This window comes from Triticum aestivum, chromosome 4B, assembly GCF_018294505.1.
Source record: "Triticum aestivum cultivar Chinese Spring chromosome 4B, IWGSC CS RefSeq v2.1, whole genome shotgun sequence".
NCBI classification, from domain to species: Eukaryota; Viridiplantae; Streptophyta; class Magnoliopsida; order Poales; family Poaceae; genus Triticum; species Triticum aestivum.
In genome coordinates this window covers 220,915,985-220,928,151 of record NC_057804.1, presented here as the reverse complement: position 1 = coordinate 220,928,151, position 12,167 = coordinate 220,915,985, and the positions used below count along the sequence as shown (strand labels likewise).

The 12,167-nt window shown below is 47.7% G+C and overlaps 1 protein-coding gene across 1 annotated transcript; it reads left to right on the top strand.

Annotated features, from left to right (window-relative positions):
* Positions 1-1,663: 1,663 nt before the first annotated feature.
* LOC123094733 (uncharacterized) lies at positions 1,664-3,415 on the top strand (the record flags this gene model as incomplete). The annotated part of the gene is given in 2 exon segments (XM_044516664.1): positions 1,664-2,230; positions 3,347-3,415. Coding segments are annotated over 2 exon segments (364 nt in total), but the record flags the coding sequence as incomplete, so codon positions are not given.
* Between the last annotated feature and the right edge of the window lie 8,752 nt (positions 3,416-12,167).

The following is a 12,167-nucleotide window of genomic DNA, read 5'->3' as shown; positions in this document are numbered from 1 at the left end:
GGGTTTCTTGCGTAGGTCAGGTTGGGCTGGAGGTCGATGGCTCGGTGATCGATGTCCTTGTTAGTGACCGGGCTAGTCAGGAAGTCAGAAACACTTCCGGAGTTGTGTCATGTGGAAAACATTGCGCACAGTGGGTAACTCAGGTAGTGACTCCAGCTGGTAGGTGTCTACTCTTCATCTTGTAGTGGTCTCGGAGGGGGGGGGTAAATCTTGGTGTGAGCCTCCTTTTGATCTGGAAATGCTTGGTTCCTTCTAGAGGAGTGGTTTGCACATACGCACGGTCTTTGACAAGGAAGTTCACTTCTTGACGATTGTGGTTGGTTTAGTTCTTCCTCCTTGACATGGCGGTCTTCAGATGTTGCCTAACCAGCTGAACGGTTCTTCTTCCCCCTTCGGGTAGGCAAGTAGGTCACCAAATAAAGATGGCAACCAACTTGTCCAAGTACTTCATGAAGACTTTGTTCACGAGGTACATAAAGTAGGCTGGGGTATTGGTGGTGGTCTTGGTTGAGTATGGGTCAAGGTTTCCTCGACCTAGAACCAAAGCATGTGGTCATGATCTGACCATGTTGTGTCTTGGTAAGGCTTCGGGGTTTCAAGGATTCTAGGGTGCGAGTGAACGTCTGTCATCTTATCCTTGAGCACAGTTTCTGAGATACCAATTGTTCTATCTAGTCTTCCAAAAAAATCACATCATATTTCCGAAAGAAACATCCCGTATAGGTCAACTCCAATCATCACACATGCTATTTATATCCTCATGTCTCCCGAGAGAAGGTATTAACAAAATCATACATGTCTACTATCCCCAAACTCATGTGTATGGCTATCCTCATGTAAAAAAAATCCATGGGTAGAACATACAACTGCCAAATTTGAATTAAACATGACAATCCAAGTGCTCAACCTATTCTTCCAGGGACAAAGATATTGCATCTCTATCCTAAGGAAATACGTTGTATGCCACTCCAAGATCTTGTTTCCTTCCTATGAATCAACTCCAACAGCCCATTAACCTCCATCAATCACAACATAATCCATTAATTCTTCAAATCCAATGTCTATGGTGTTCCACATGATCTACTAATATCATGTAATCCCCGAATACTTGAATGGGCTATCTGTATTATAGTATGTGACGCTTGGATAATTAAGCTACAGCAATCCAAGTTAGTGGTGCCACGTCACCACTCTTACTGTTGCTAATCCTCAATTGATCCAAATTCAAGTTCAAACTAAACTCCAAAATTCAAATTTCTCAAACATGCAAACTAAAATGTTCAAAGGATAGAAAATAATCCCTGGATATTTTTCATGTTGGAACCAACCTCTTTTGAATTCCCAAAATGCCCCTGGAATTTTATTTAGTGGTCTAGCAGCAATTAAAATTGGCATTTTCAATTTCTAAAAGTAGTTAGATAACTTCTTTTGGCCCCAAACTTTTTGCGCCATCTAATATTGATGCGCTTGATTTATGTGCAACTATCACAAGTAACAAAACTCATTTGGTACCTCTAATAAATCTAAAACAGGAACTAAAAGCTTTAACAAAAAAAAAAGAACGAAAAGGCCAAAGACAACACTGCTCACATACAACCCATAGGTATAGTGCGGCCCAGCCCACTCAACGGGCTTCTCTTTCTTCACGTACAGGAGGAAGGCAGAGGCAGGGGCGCCATGGCGCACAACGCCGTCCATGCCCGGATTGCCTCGTGTCGTTCATCCGAGCGCTCCTAGAGGTGTATAAGTGTTCCCCCGATTCCGTTGACAAACCCTAGCCCCCGAAATTCCCCCTCTCCCACTCGCGTTTCTCCTCTGAACCTCGTGCCCGAGATGTCATCACCGCGCCTTCGTCGATCCCGCGGCCACTAGCCAGCCCGCACCGTCCCGACATGTCCGGAGCTCCGCCTCGCTCCTCTGCTTCGACTACACCAAATGGCTCGAGCTGGGAGCCTCTACATCGCCGGGATCGAGTGCTTCTTCCTCTTCGGTCGCCGGTGCGCCACCGCCCAACTACTCTGCTCCGATCACTCCGGCCTTCCCTCGCCGCGCCAAGCCATCCAGGAGCTCCCCCATCGTCGTCTCCTTTGCCCTCGCATAAGGGCCCGAGCTGGGAGGCCCAGTACGGTCACCATCGCCGTCGTCTTCGCCCACGGCCGCCGCATCTCGTCGTCGCGTTCTTCGTGTCCGGCCACCCCCGCGCTCCCTGACCACATCCACAAGCTGCGCGGTGAGCTCCTCTGTCGATTCCCCTCCTTTCCCCCTTTGATACGTCGTCGTAGTCATCGCCTTATGCTCGTCCATGGCCGTACCCGTGCTGTACGCGCCGTGCTGCCTGCTTGCGCCGTGCGACCCACGCCCCGGCCGCGCCGTGCGCGCCCCGGCCGAGTCCACGCTCGCGCTCGGCCACCCCTGACCGCGCCCTCGCCCGAGCTCCCGTGCCGCAGCTGCTCTGCTGCCTGCAGCCGCAGCAGCTCCGCTGCCTTGCTGCTCCCTGTCGCTGCTGCTCGTACTGATGCTGTTACCCGCTGTGCACTACTACTGCTCCTTGCGTGCCGCTGCGCTGCTCCTTTGCTACTGCCTTGCTGCTACTTAGCTGCCGCCGCTGCTCTTACTTCTGCTGCTGCTCATTGCTTTGCCATGGCCGTGGTGTTGTGGTGTGTGTGTGCGTGAGTGTGTGTTCTGTGTGTGTGGCCGGCCCAAATACTAGTTTAGGGACTAGTTTAGTTATTTAGTCTAATTAGTAGTACTAGTTAATTAGTCTAATAGTAGATGGCATGTGGGACCAACTGTTATATTAAAGTGCTAAACTAGTTTTAGAATAGCTAAGTCCATGACAAGTAGCCCCCCTTCACTTTTCACTTTGACTAGTCAATGCTGACTGGGCTGTTGACTAAGTCAACCGGGCCCTAGCCCCACATGTCAGCTTCTCTGTACTTCTGGCTGGGTACACTTTTGGGTACCCATAGCCTTTTTCCTTTTAAATTCGAATTAGTAATAAATTCAGGAATTTCAGAAAAACTTTAAATCTTTGAAAATTAATAGAAGATAAACCGTAGCTTGGATGAAAATGTTTTCTACATGAAAGTTGCTCAGAACGACGAGGCAAATCCGAATACGCGGTCCGTTTACCTGTCAGATGCCTCTAATTATCTAAACATGGAACATTTCCCCTCCGGTCATTTGTTTGACACAGGTCCGGAACCGGAAAAACATTGCCCGTTGACTTCCCCCTTCGCCGATATCATGTAGCACCGCGTTAGAACACGTCTAGCTCTACCTGTTGTTTTGTTATGCACTTGCTTGCTATGTATTTACTGTTTCTCCCCCCTCTTCTCTTCGATAGACCTCGAGACCGATGCTGCCCCTGTGATTGACTACGTCGACGACGACCCCTTCTTGCCAGAGCAACCAGGCAAGCCCCCCCTTTGATCATCCTGATATCGCCCATTGCATTCTCTCATGCTTGCATTAGATTTTGCTATTATTATTGATTGCTCCTATTCCGATGCATAGCCTGCTTTTGTATCTGCTGTTGTACCTTACCTGCTTATCCTAAACTGCTTAGTATAGGTTGGTTAGTGATCCATCAGTGACCCCCACCTTGTCCTTGTTGCCCCTGCTTCATCATTGAAGACCCGATCAACGGGATCGAAGACCAGGCCCCTTCACCGCACATCACTTTCCCCTTAGTTGCTCGACACTGCTGGGTTACTATCGAGTGCCGAGGGTGAGACCTCTACAACACTTCTAATGTTAACCCTGTAGTGTAGTTATTCGGTCGTGGTCATCGAGGATGATTCCGCCTTAACCACTTCCGATACGACTCTGTCGTGCAACCCCTCAAGTATCAACCTCGGGGGTGATTCCTCTTACGTTCACCTTGATGACTACATTGAGTGGAACCCACCGGGGTGATTCCTGGGGTTTTCCCCTTGATGTTTGGACACACGGTTACTATGGTTACTATGACTTGACACTGAACCATGTTACTAAAGACGGGTCGACCCTGAGGGGTACCCGCGCGAGCATAATTGCGAGTGATGTGGAGTCGGGTTGACCTGGAAGGTGCCCGTGAGATAATTACGAGGCGTGGCCGGGCATTCTTAGCCCTTACCGCAAGTCCTCGAGACGGGGCAATGGGGTCACATCTTTCGTGAGTCTTTGCTTGTTACCGCGCGTTCCTAATCCTCTACGATTTGGATATTTGATCCGAGGGGCCTCTGGCCTGATAGCACTAACCATCACGTGGGCATAGTATGGGCGTTCTGCGTCGTATACATCAGCCGGAGCTTAATAGACGTCAGCGACTGAGCGGCGCGCGCCGGGTTGGACTGGTAAGCACCTACCCTTTTTAAGGAGGTAGCTAGGTCTGCTCACCGGCCGCGTTCGCAACGTGCAGGAGTTCCCGGCGAGATGGCCCATGACCCCTGGGGGCATAGGTTTAGTCCGGCGTGCTGGCCTCTCTATTAAGCCTAGGTCGGGTTGCGGCGTATTGTTTGGCCGAGGTCGGGCATGACCCATGAAAGTGTGTCCGGACGGAGTTAATCGAGCGTGGTGGGTAGTTGGTGCACCCCTGCAGGGAAGAAAACATCTATCGATAGCCTGTCCTACGGTAACGGACACTCGGAGTTGTATCCCGATCGATACAACTAGAACTGGATACTGGTGATGAGAATTGGATTGTGATGATAATTGGATAGTATGGCTCTGGGATTGCTTTCTCGCAGGGAGTCGAGAAAAGATCTCTGGCCGAGGTTGATAACACTACTACTACTTTACCTTATGCTACTCTACTCCCTCCTGTTTGCTGCAAGATGGTGGTTTTCAGAAGATGCTAGTCTTCGATAGGACTAGGCCTTCTCTCTATTCTGGCATTTCTGCAGCCCAGTCCACATATACAACCTTTCTTTGATAATGTTGCATATGTAGTGTAGATCCTTGCTTGCGAGTACTTTGGATGAGTACTCACGGTTGCTTTGCTCCCCCTTTTCCCCTTTCTTTTCTTTCTAGTTGATGCAACCAGATGTCGGAGTCCGGGAGCCAGATGACACCTTTGACGACTGCTACTACCCCGAGGGTGCCTACTACCACGTGACGGAGACCGCCGATGACCAGGAGTAGTTAGGAGGCTCCCAGGCAAGAGGCCTTGCCTTTTCGATCAATGTTGCTTTTGTTCTAGCCTTCTTAAGGCAAACTTGTCTAACCTATGTCTGTACTCAGATATTGTTCCTTCCCCTAACTCTTGTGTATTCGAGCTTATGTATTCGAGCTTATGTATTCGAGCCCTCGAGGCCCCTGGCTTGTAATATAAAGCTTGTATTATTTTAATTTGTGTCTAGAGTTGTGTTGTGATATCTTCCCGTGAGTCCTTGATCTTAATCGTACACATTTGCGTGTATGATTAGTGTACGATTGAATCGAGGGCGTCACAAGTTGGTATCAGAGCCGACTGCCTGTAGGTAGCCCCCTTTCCAACTCCTTGGCCGAAGTTGAGTCTAGTCACTGAAAAACTTTTACTAACATTGGTTGTGTGTCTTACGGGCCCACGTCGTCATTGGGTGGTATTAGGATCTTTTATTCCTCGTTTATACTCTCGGATTCTGATTTCTCTTCTATTTCGGTTAAACATTTTACTAAATTTGACATTAGGTTCTCGTACCCACTTCCTCCTGGAGAGCCCCGACATTACCGATGATCACCTACTTCGCCAGAAGATTCTGCGGATACTCCTCGATGTTTCTCGAGACTCTGTGCCCACTGCCTTACAGTTCCTGACCACCGGTAATCCTCGTGAATAACCTCCTTCTCGCTTGTACCTTCATCCCTAGTTGCTCATGTTGTTATAAGATACCCCTAGCACTCTCCATTGTTCCGAGAATCCTTGTGCCTTCTGCTTTGCATCTTCTTTTTGCACTAAGGATAATTCACTTAACCGGGGTCCGCTCATCCCCAGTTGTTCATATACTTTTAAAAATAATTGTAAATATTGTCCGATCTTCCGAGAATCCTCTTCAACCTATTGCTCTGCAAATACTTGTCTGCTTGAATTATGGATGATTTCCATATGTGTAGCAATATTCATCAGTATCCTTTGACACCATCATTTTGATCCTATCGATTCAACATGTGTGTGAAAGCACACAATCATCAATTGATCCTTCTAAATTATCTTTCCGACTCAGACATCATTTTGAACATGAGCTGGTTCTTGACCAATCTATTTGTCATCGATCGTGCCCCTGGGTCTATTCTACTTATCCATCCTTGATCAGAGCGTCTGCTTCTGATCCTTCGTTTTGGAAATCATAATTCCTTTGTTATCTAAGCATCGAATTATTCAGATGTTCTATAATCCGATGCCTTTGCATTTCTTCTTCCTCTAATTGAGTACTGATACTCACATCAGCTCCATTTTGGACCGGCAGGCTCATTGCTGGGTTATTATCCGATAATATCCTTCACATTCAAAATTCTTGTGAGTTATTCCCATGATACATAATGTCTTTGACAATTTGTATCTTCTGCTTTTGTCAACCATGCTCTACCTTCCGAGCTTGTGTTATTTACTCTTGGAGTTTGTGGTATATGTTCCTAAGGTGCCCCTATGGGTTGAACCTATGCCATCCCTAATCCATGTCAACCCGAGAGTTTTCACGAGTCATACTCTTCTGGCGTCTTGCCAGATATAATTTCAACACTACGACTTCATCGAAAACAAGAAGTGAATGGAAGGTTATGCATTGAAGAAGTGGAGTCGGCCTTGAACCTTTGTGTTCATGCCCATGGACCCGATGTAGAACTTATCATGGAAGCTGCTCGTAAAAATAATTACCCCTTGTTATAAGTTCATCTGTTATCGGTGAATTGATCCTTCGGAACCGTGGTTTCGACCATGATTGTTCTTCTTTGGTCCCATTTCTTGGACAAGTTAAATCACTTGTCTTCTGCAGGTCAATACGCCTGCCCAGCCTCTATTATGACCTACCTTCGAGTATTACCCCCCGTATCTCGAGGATATCATGCCATTGCACCAAATCTTATGAACTTTTGATGAACACTACCTTTCCCTGTCATTGTCCCTTCATGGGTTCTGGGTTGTTTGTCAACCGAGCACACTGATAAGTGAATCGATCCCGCACTCCGATTCAATGACTCTAAGTAAATTTTCGTTGCTGACGAGTTTAATAATACTTTGAGCCATTCCTAGCCTAATCGGCTATATCATTATCGTGGTAAATTCTAACTGTGCTACCTGGTCCTTCCCGGAGCACAATTTTCGACGATGAGCTAAGCTTATGTCAATCTTCCTCATCTTATCATTTCACCTCGAACAGCAAGCTTGACTTCGAGCTTGTGTCGAATCCGTGGTTCTCATAGACTTTCACTTCAGGCTTCCTTTTCTGCTCTATGGCATCTTATTGAGTCTCTTGACAAAATTTTTTGTGATCACCGTCAACACTTTGGCTTCTTCAGAGATATCAATTGAATTCATGGCTAGAAATAATATCCTTGCGACTCGTTGATTTGTGTCAGCATCGACAAAATTCTTGTCTTCCCCCCAACACAAACTTGATCATATTAATTTTGGGAATACATCCTTTTTGACATGTCGATGGATTGCTACTGAACCCATCGGCCACCTCCTCATATTTTCCCTGATAAAATAGCATGATATGTTCTAAAAACTCTGATGGATCCTTTGTGTTCCCAAGGTCCGACCTTTACCTGATGACCATGTCAATGTTATACCAAAGCATGATTGTGGTACTCCGAACCTCTTTAAAACCATTTAGAGGCGCAATGCTAAATGTTTCTTGATCACTATCCAAACACTATTGAATGGGTAACATCATGAATTTCCTCTCCCCTTTACCTGTAATCTACTACCTTTTCATGGATGTCATCCTCTTCTTGTCCTTGGGAATAATATACTCCTGATATTTGTGTTTAAACACATTTTCCTTTCCATGGTTCTGATTAAATTAATAATCACATTTCCATTTCCATTGTTTTGTTTAAACCTTTCTTGTGATCTATATGATCTAAGCAGTAATATCCTTCTGCTTAAATAAACATCTTGGTGTGCAAATCTTATAGTGAAACTCTGATTACTATTGTTGTTGATATTCTGGTAACCACCGATGGACGAGAACTTTGCCTAATGATCCGCCTCGTTTAACGAGCAGGAAAATGGTTCTCTTCGTCCCACGCCCTTGGTACCAGACTTTGTTGCCAACATAACTGACAGGCTATCATCTGAACTGCCTTGCTATCATGACCGTTCAAGATGTTAGCGTCTTCCTGCTTTTAACCCACATGGTGGGCCCATAACCCACAGTTCCATAGGATGAAAACCTGGCCCTCATGTACATCCCTATTTTCCAAAATTGTAATCGCGCTTGGCTTCATTTGTAAATCACGAGCCACCTTCCTAGTGATCTATTCTGGTATCAGACGCAATACTTTCCCATTGCTCTGAACCCCTTTCACCCTCTGTTTCATGCAACAAACGGTTGCTTAACCACATGAAGCTTCTTATTGCACCTTCTTACCTTGCTCTCGATGACTTTCTTGAATTTCAACTCGAGAGATGCCTTTATGCCACGCTCACTGAGATAGCCCCGGGTACCTATCTTATGTTGAGCTTCGTCCTTCTTGAATCCTCCCCCTTACTCCACCCCTTAAATTTCAGGACGAGATTTCTTGTAGTGGAGAAGAATTGTGACGCTCGGATAATTAAGCTATAGTAATCCAAGTTAGTGGTGCCACGTCACCACTCTTACTGTTGCTAATCCTCGGTTGATCCAAATTCAAGTTCAAACTAAAGTCCAAAATTCAAATTTCTCAAACATGCAAACTAAAATGTTCAAAGGGTGGAAAATAATCCCTCGATATTTTTCATGTTGGAACCAACCTCTTTTGAATTCCCAAAATGCCCCTGGAATTTTATTTAGTGGTCCAGCAGCAATTAAAATTGGCATTTTCAATTTCTAAAAGTAGTTAGATAACTTCTTTTGGCCCCAAACTTTTTGCGCCATCTAATATTGCTGCGCTTGATTTATGTGCAACTATCACAAGTAACAAAACTCATTTGGTACCTCTAATAAATCTAAAACATGAACTAAAAGCTTTAACAGAAAAAAAAGAACGAAAAGGCCAAAGACAACACTGCTCACATACAACCCATAGGTATAGTGCGGCCCAGCCCACTCAACGGGCTTCTCTTTCTTCACGTACATGAGGAAGGCAGAGGCACGGGCGCCATGGCGCACACACGCCGTCCATGCCCGGATTGCCTCGTGTCGTTCATCCGAGCGCTCCTAGAGGTGTATAAGTGTTCCCCCGATTCCGTTGACAAACCCTAGCCCCCGAAATTCCCCTCTCCCACTCGCGTTTCTCCTCTGAACCTCGTGCCCGAGATGTCATCACCGCGCCTTCGTCGATCCCGCGGCCACTAGCCAGCCCGCACGGTCCCGACATGTCCGGAGCTCCGCCTCGCTCCTCTGCTTCGACTACACCAAATGGCTCGAGCTGGGAGCCTCTACATCGCCGGGATCGAGTGCTCCTTCCTCTTCGGTCGCCGGCGCGCCATCGCCCAACTACTCTGCTCCGACCACTCCGGCCTTCCCTCGCCGCGCCAAGCCATCCAGGAGCTCCCCCATCGTCGTCTCCTTTGCCCTCGCATAAGGGCCCGAGCTGGGAGGCCCAGTACGCTCACCATCGCCGTCATCTTCGCCCACGACCGCCGCATCTCGTCATCGCGTTCTTCGTGTCCGTCCACCCCCGCGCTCCCTGACCACATCCACAAGCTGCGCGGTGAGCACCTTTGTCGATTCCCCTCCTTCCCCCCTTTGATACGTCGCCGTAGTCATCGCCTTATGCTCGTCCATGGCCGTACCCGTGCTGTACGCACCATGCTGCCTGCTTGCGCCGTGCGACCCACGCCCCGGCCGCCCCGTGCGCGCCCCGGCCGAGTCCACGCTCGCGCTCGGCCACCCCTGACCGCGCCCTCGCTCGAGCTCCCGTGCCGCAGCTGCTCTGCTGCTTGTAGCCGCAGCAGCTCCGCTGCCTTGCTGCTCCCTGTCGCTGCTGCTCGTACTGATGCTGTTACCCGCTGTGCACTACTACTGCTCCTTGCATGCCGCTGCGCTGCTCCTTTGCTACTGCCTTGCTGCTACTTAGCTGCCGCCGCCGCTCTTACTTCTGCTGCTGCTCATTGCTTTGCCATGGCCGTGGTGTTGTGCAGCGTAGTGTGTGTGTGTGCGTGAGTGTGTGTTCTCTGTGTGTGGCCGGCCCAAATACTAGTTTAGGGACTAGTTTAGTTATTTAGTCTAATTAGTAGTACTAGTTAATTAGTCTAATAGTAGATGGCATGTGGGACCAACTGTTATATTAAAGTGCTAAACTAGTTTTAGAATAGCTAAGTCCATGACAAGTAGCCCCGCCTTCACTTTTCACTTTGACTAGTCAATGCTGACTGGGCTGTTGACTAAGTCAACCGGGCCCTGGCCCCACATGTCAGCTTCTCTTTACTTCTGGCTGGGTACACTTTTGGGTACCCATAGCCTTTTTCCTTATTCGAATTAGTAATAAATTCAGGAATTTCAGAAAAACTTTAAATCTTTGAAAATTAATAGAATATAAACCGTAGCTTGGATGAAAATGTTTTCTACATGAAAGTTGCTCAGAACGACGAGGCAAATCTGAATACGCGGTTCGTTTACCTGTTAGATGCCTCTAACTATCTAAACATGGAACATTTCCCCTCCGGTCATTTGTCTGACACAGGTCCGGAACCGGGAAAACCTTCCCGGTTGACTTCCCCCTTCGCTGATATCGTGTAGCACCGCGTTAGAACACGTCTAGCTCTACCTGTTGTTCTGTTACACTTGCTTGCTATGTATTTACTGTTTCTCCTCCCTCTTCTCTTTGATAGACCTCGAGACCGATGCTGCCCCTGTGATCGACTACGTCGACGACGACCCCTTCTTGCCAGAGCAACCAGGCAAGCCCCCCCTTTGATCATCCCGATATCACCCATTGCATTCTCTCATGCTTGCATTAGATTTTGTTATTGTTATTGATTGCTTCTATTCTGATGCATAGCCTGCTTTTGTATCTGCTGTTGTACCTTACTTGCTTATCCTAAACTGCTTAGTATAGGTTGGTTAGTGATCCATCAGTGACCCCCACCTTGTCCTTGTTGCCCCTGCTTCATCATTAAAGACCCGATCAACGGGATCGAAGACCAGGCCCCTTCACCGCACATCACTTTCCCCTTAGTTGCTCGACACTGCTGGGTTACTATCGAGTGCCGAGGGTGAGACCTCTACAACACTTCTAATGTTAACCCTGTAGTGTAGTTATTCGGTCGTGGTCATCGAGGGTGATTTCGCCTTAACCACTTCCGATACGACTCTGTCGTGCAACCCCTCAAGTGTGAACCTCGGGGGTGATTCCTCTTACGTTCACCTTGATGATTACATTGAGTGGAACCCACCGGGGGTGATTCCTGGGGTTTTCCCCTTGATGTTTGGACACACGGTTACTATGGTTACTATGACTTGACACTGAACCATGTTACTAAAGACGGGTCGACCCTGAGGGGTACCCGCGCGAGCATAATTGCGAGTGATGTGGAGTCGGGTTGACCTGGAAGGTGCCCGTGAGATAATTACGAGGCGTGGCCGGGCATTCTTAGCCCTTGCCGCAAGTCCTCTGTGACGCCCGGGTAATTAAGCTACAGTAATCCCCACTAATGTTGCCTCGTCACCTCGGTTACTGTGGATAAACTCGCGTTAGATCCGAACCCGTTCTAAAACAAAAATCAAAACAAGAGCAAAGATAAAAAGTTTCAAAACCAAAACTAAAAATTCTCGGGGGTTGTCTAAAATAGCTAACATAATTATGGTGGGGTGCACTAATTTTTGTAAAATGCTTTGGCATTTTAAATAATCTAAAAACAGAAAAGAAAATTAATAAAAGAAAAGAAAGAAGAAAAAAAAAGGGAGAGGGAGGGGAAAACCCCCTGGCCCAGCCAGTTCCCCCACCCCACCTGGCCCCTGGCCTGGCCCAACTTCCCCCCCCCTTGGGCCGGCCCATCGGCCCAGCCGCCCCGGCCACATACCCCCCCACCCCCCCGCGGCCGAACCCTAGCCGCCCCA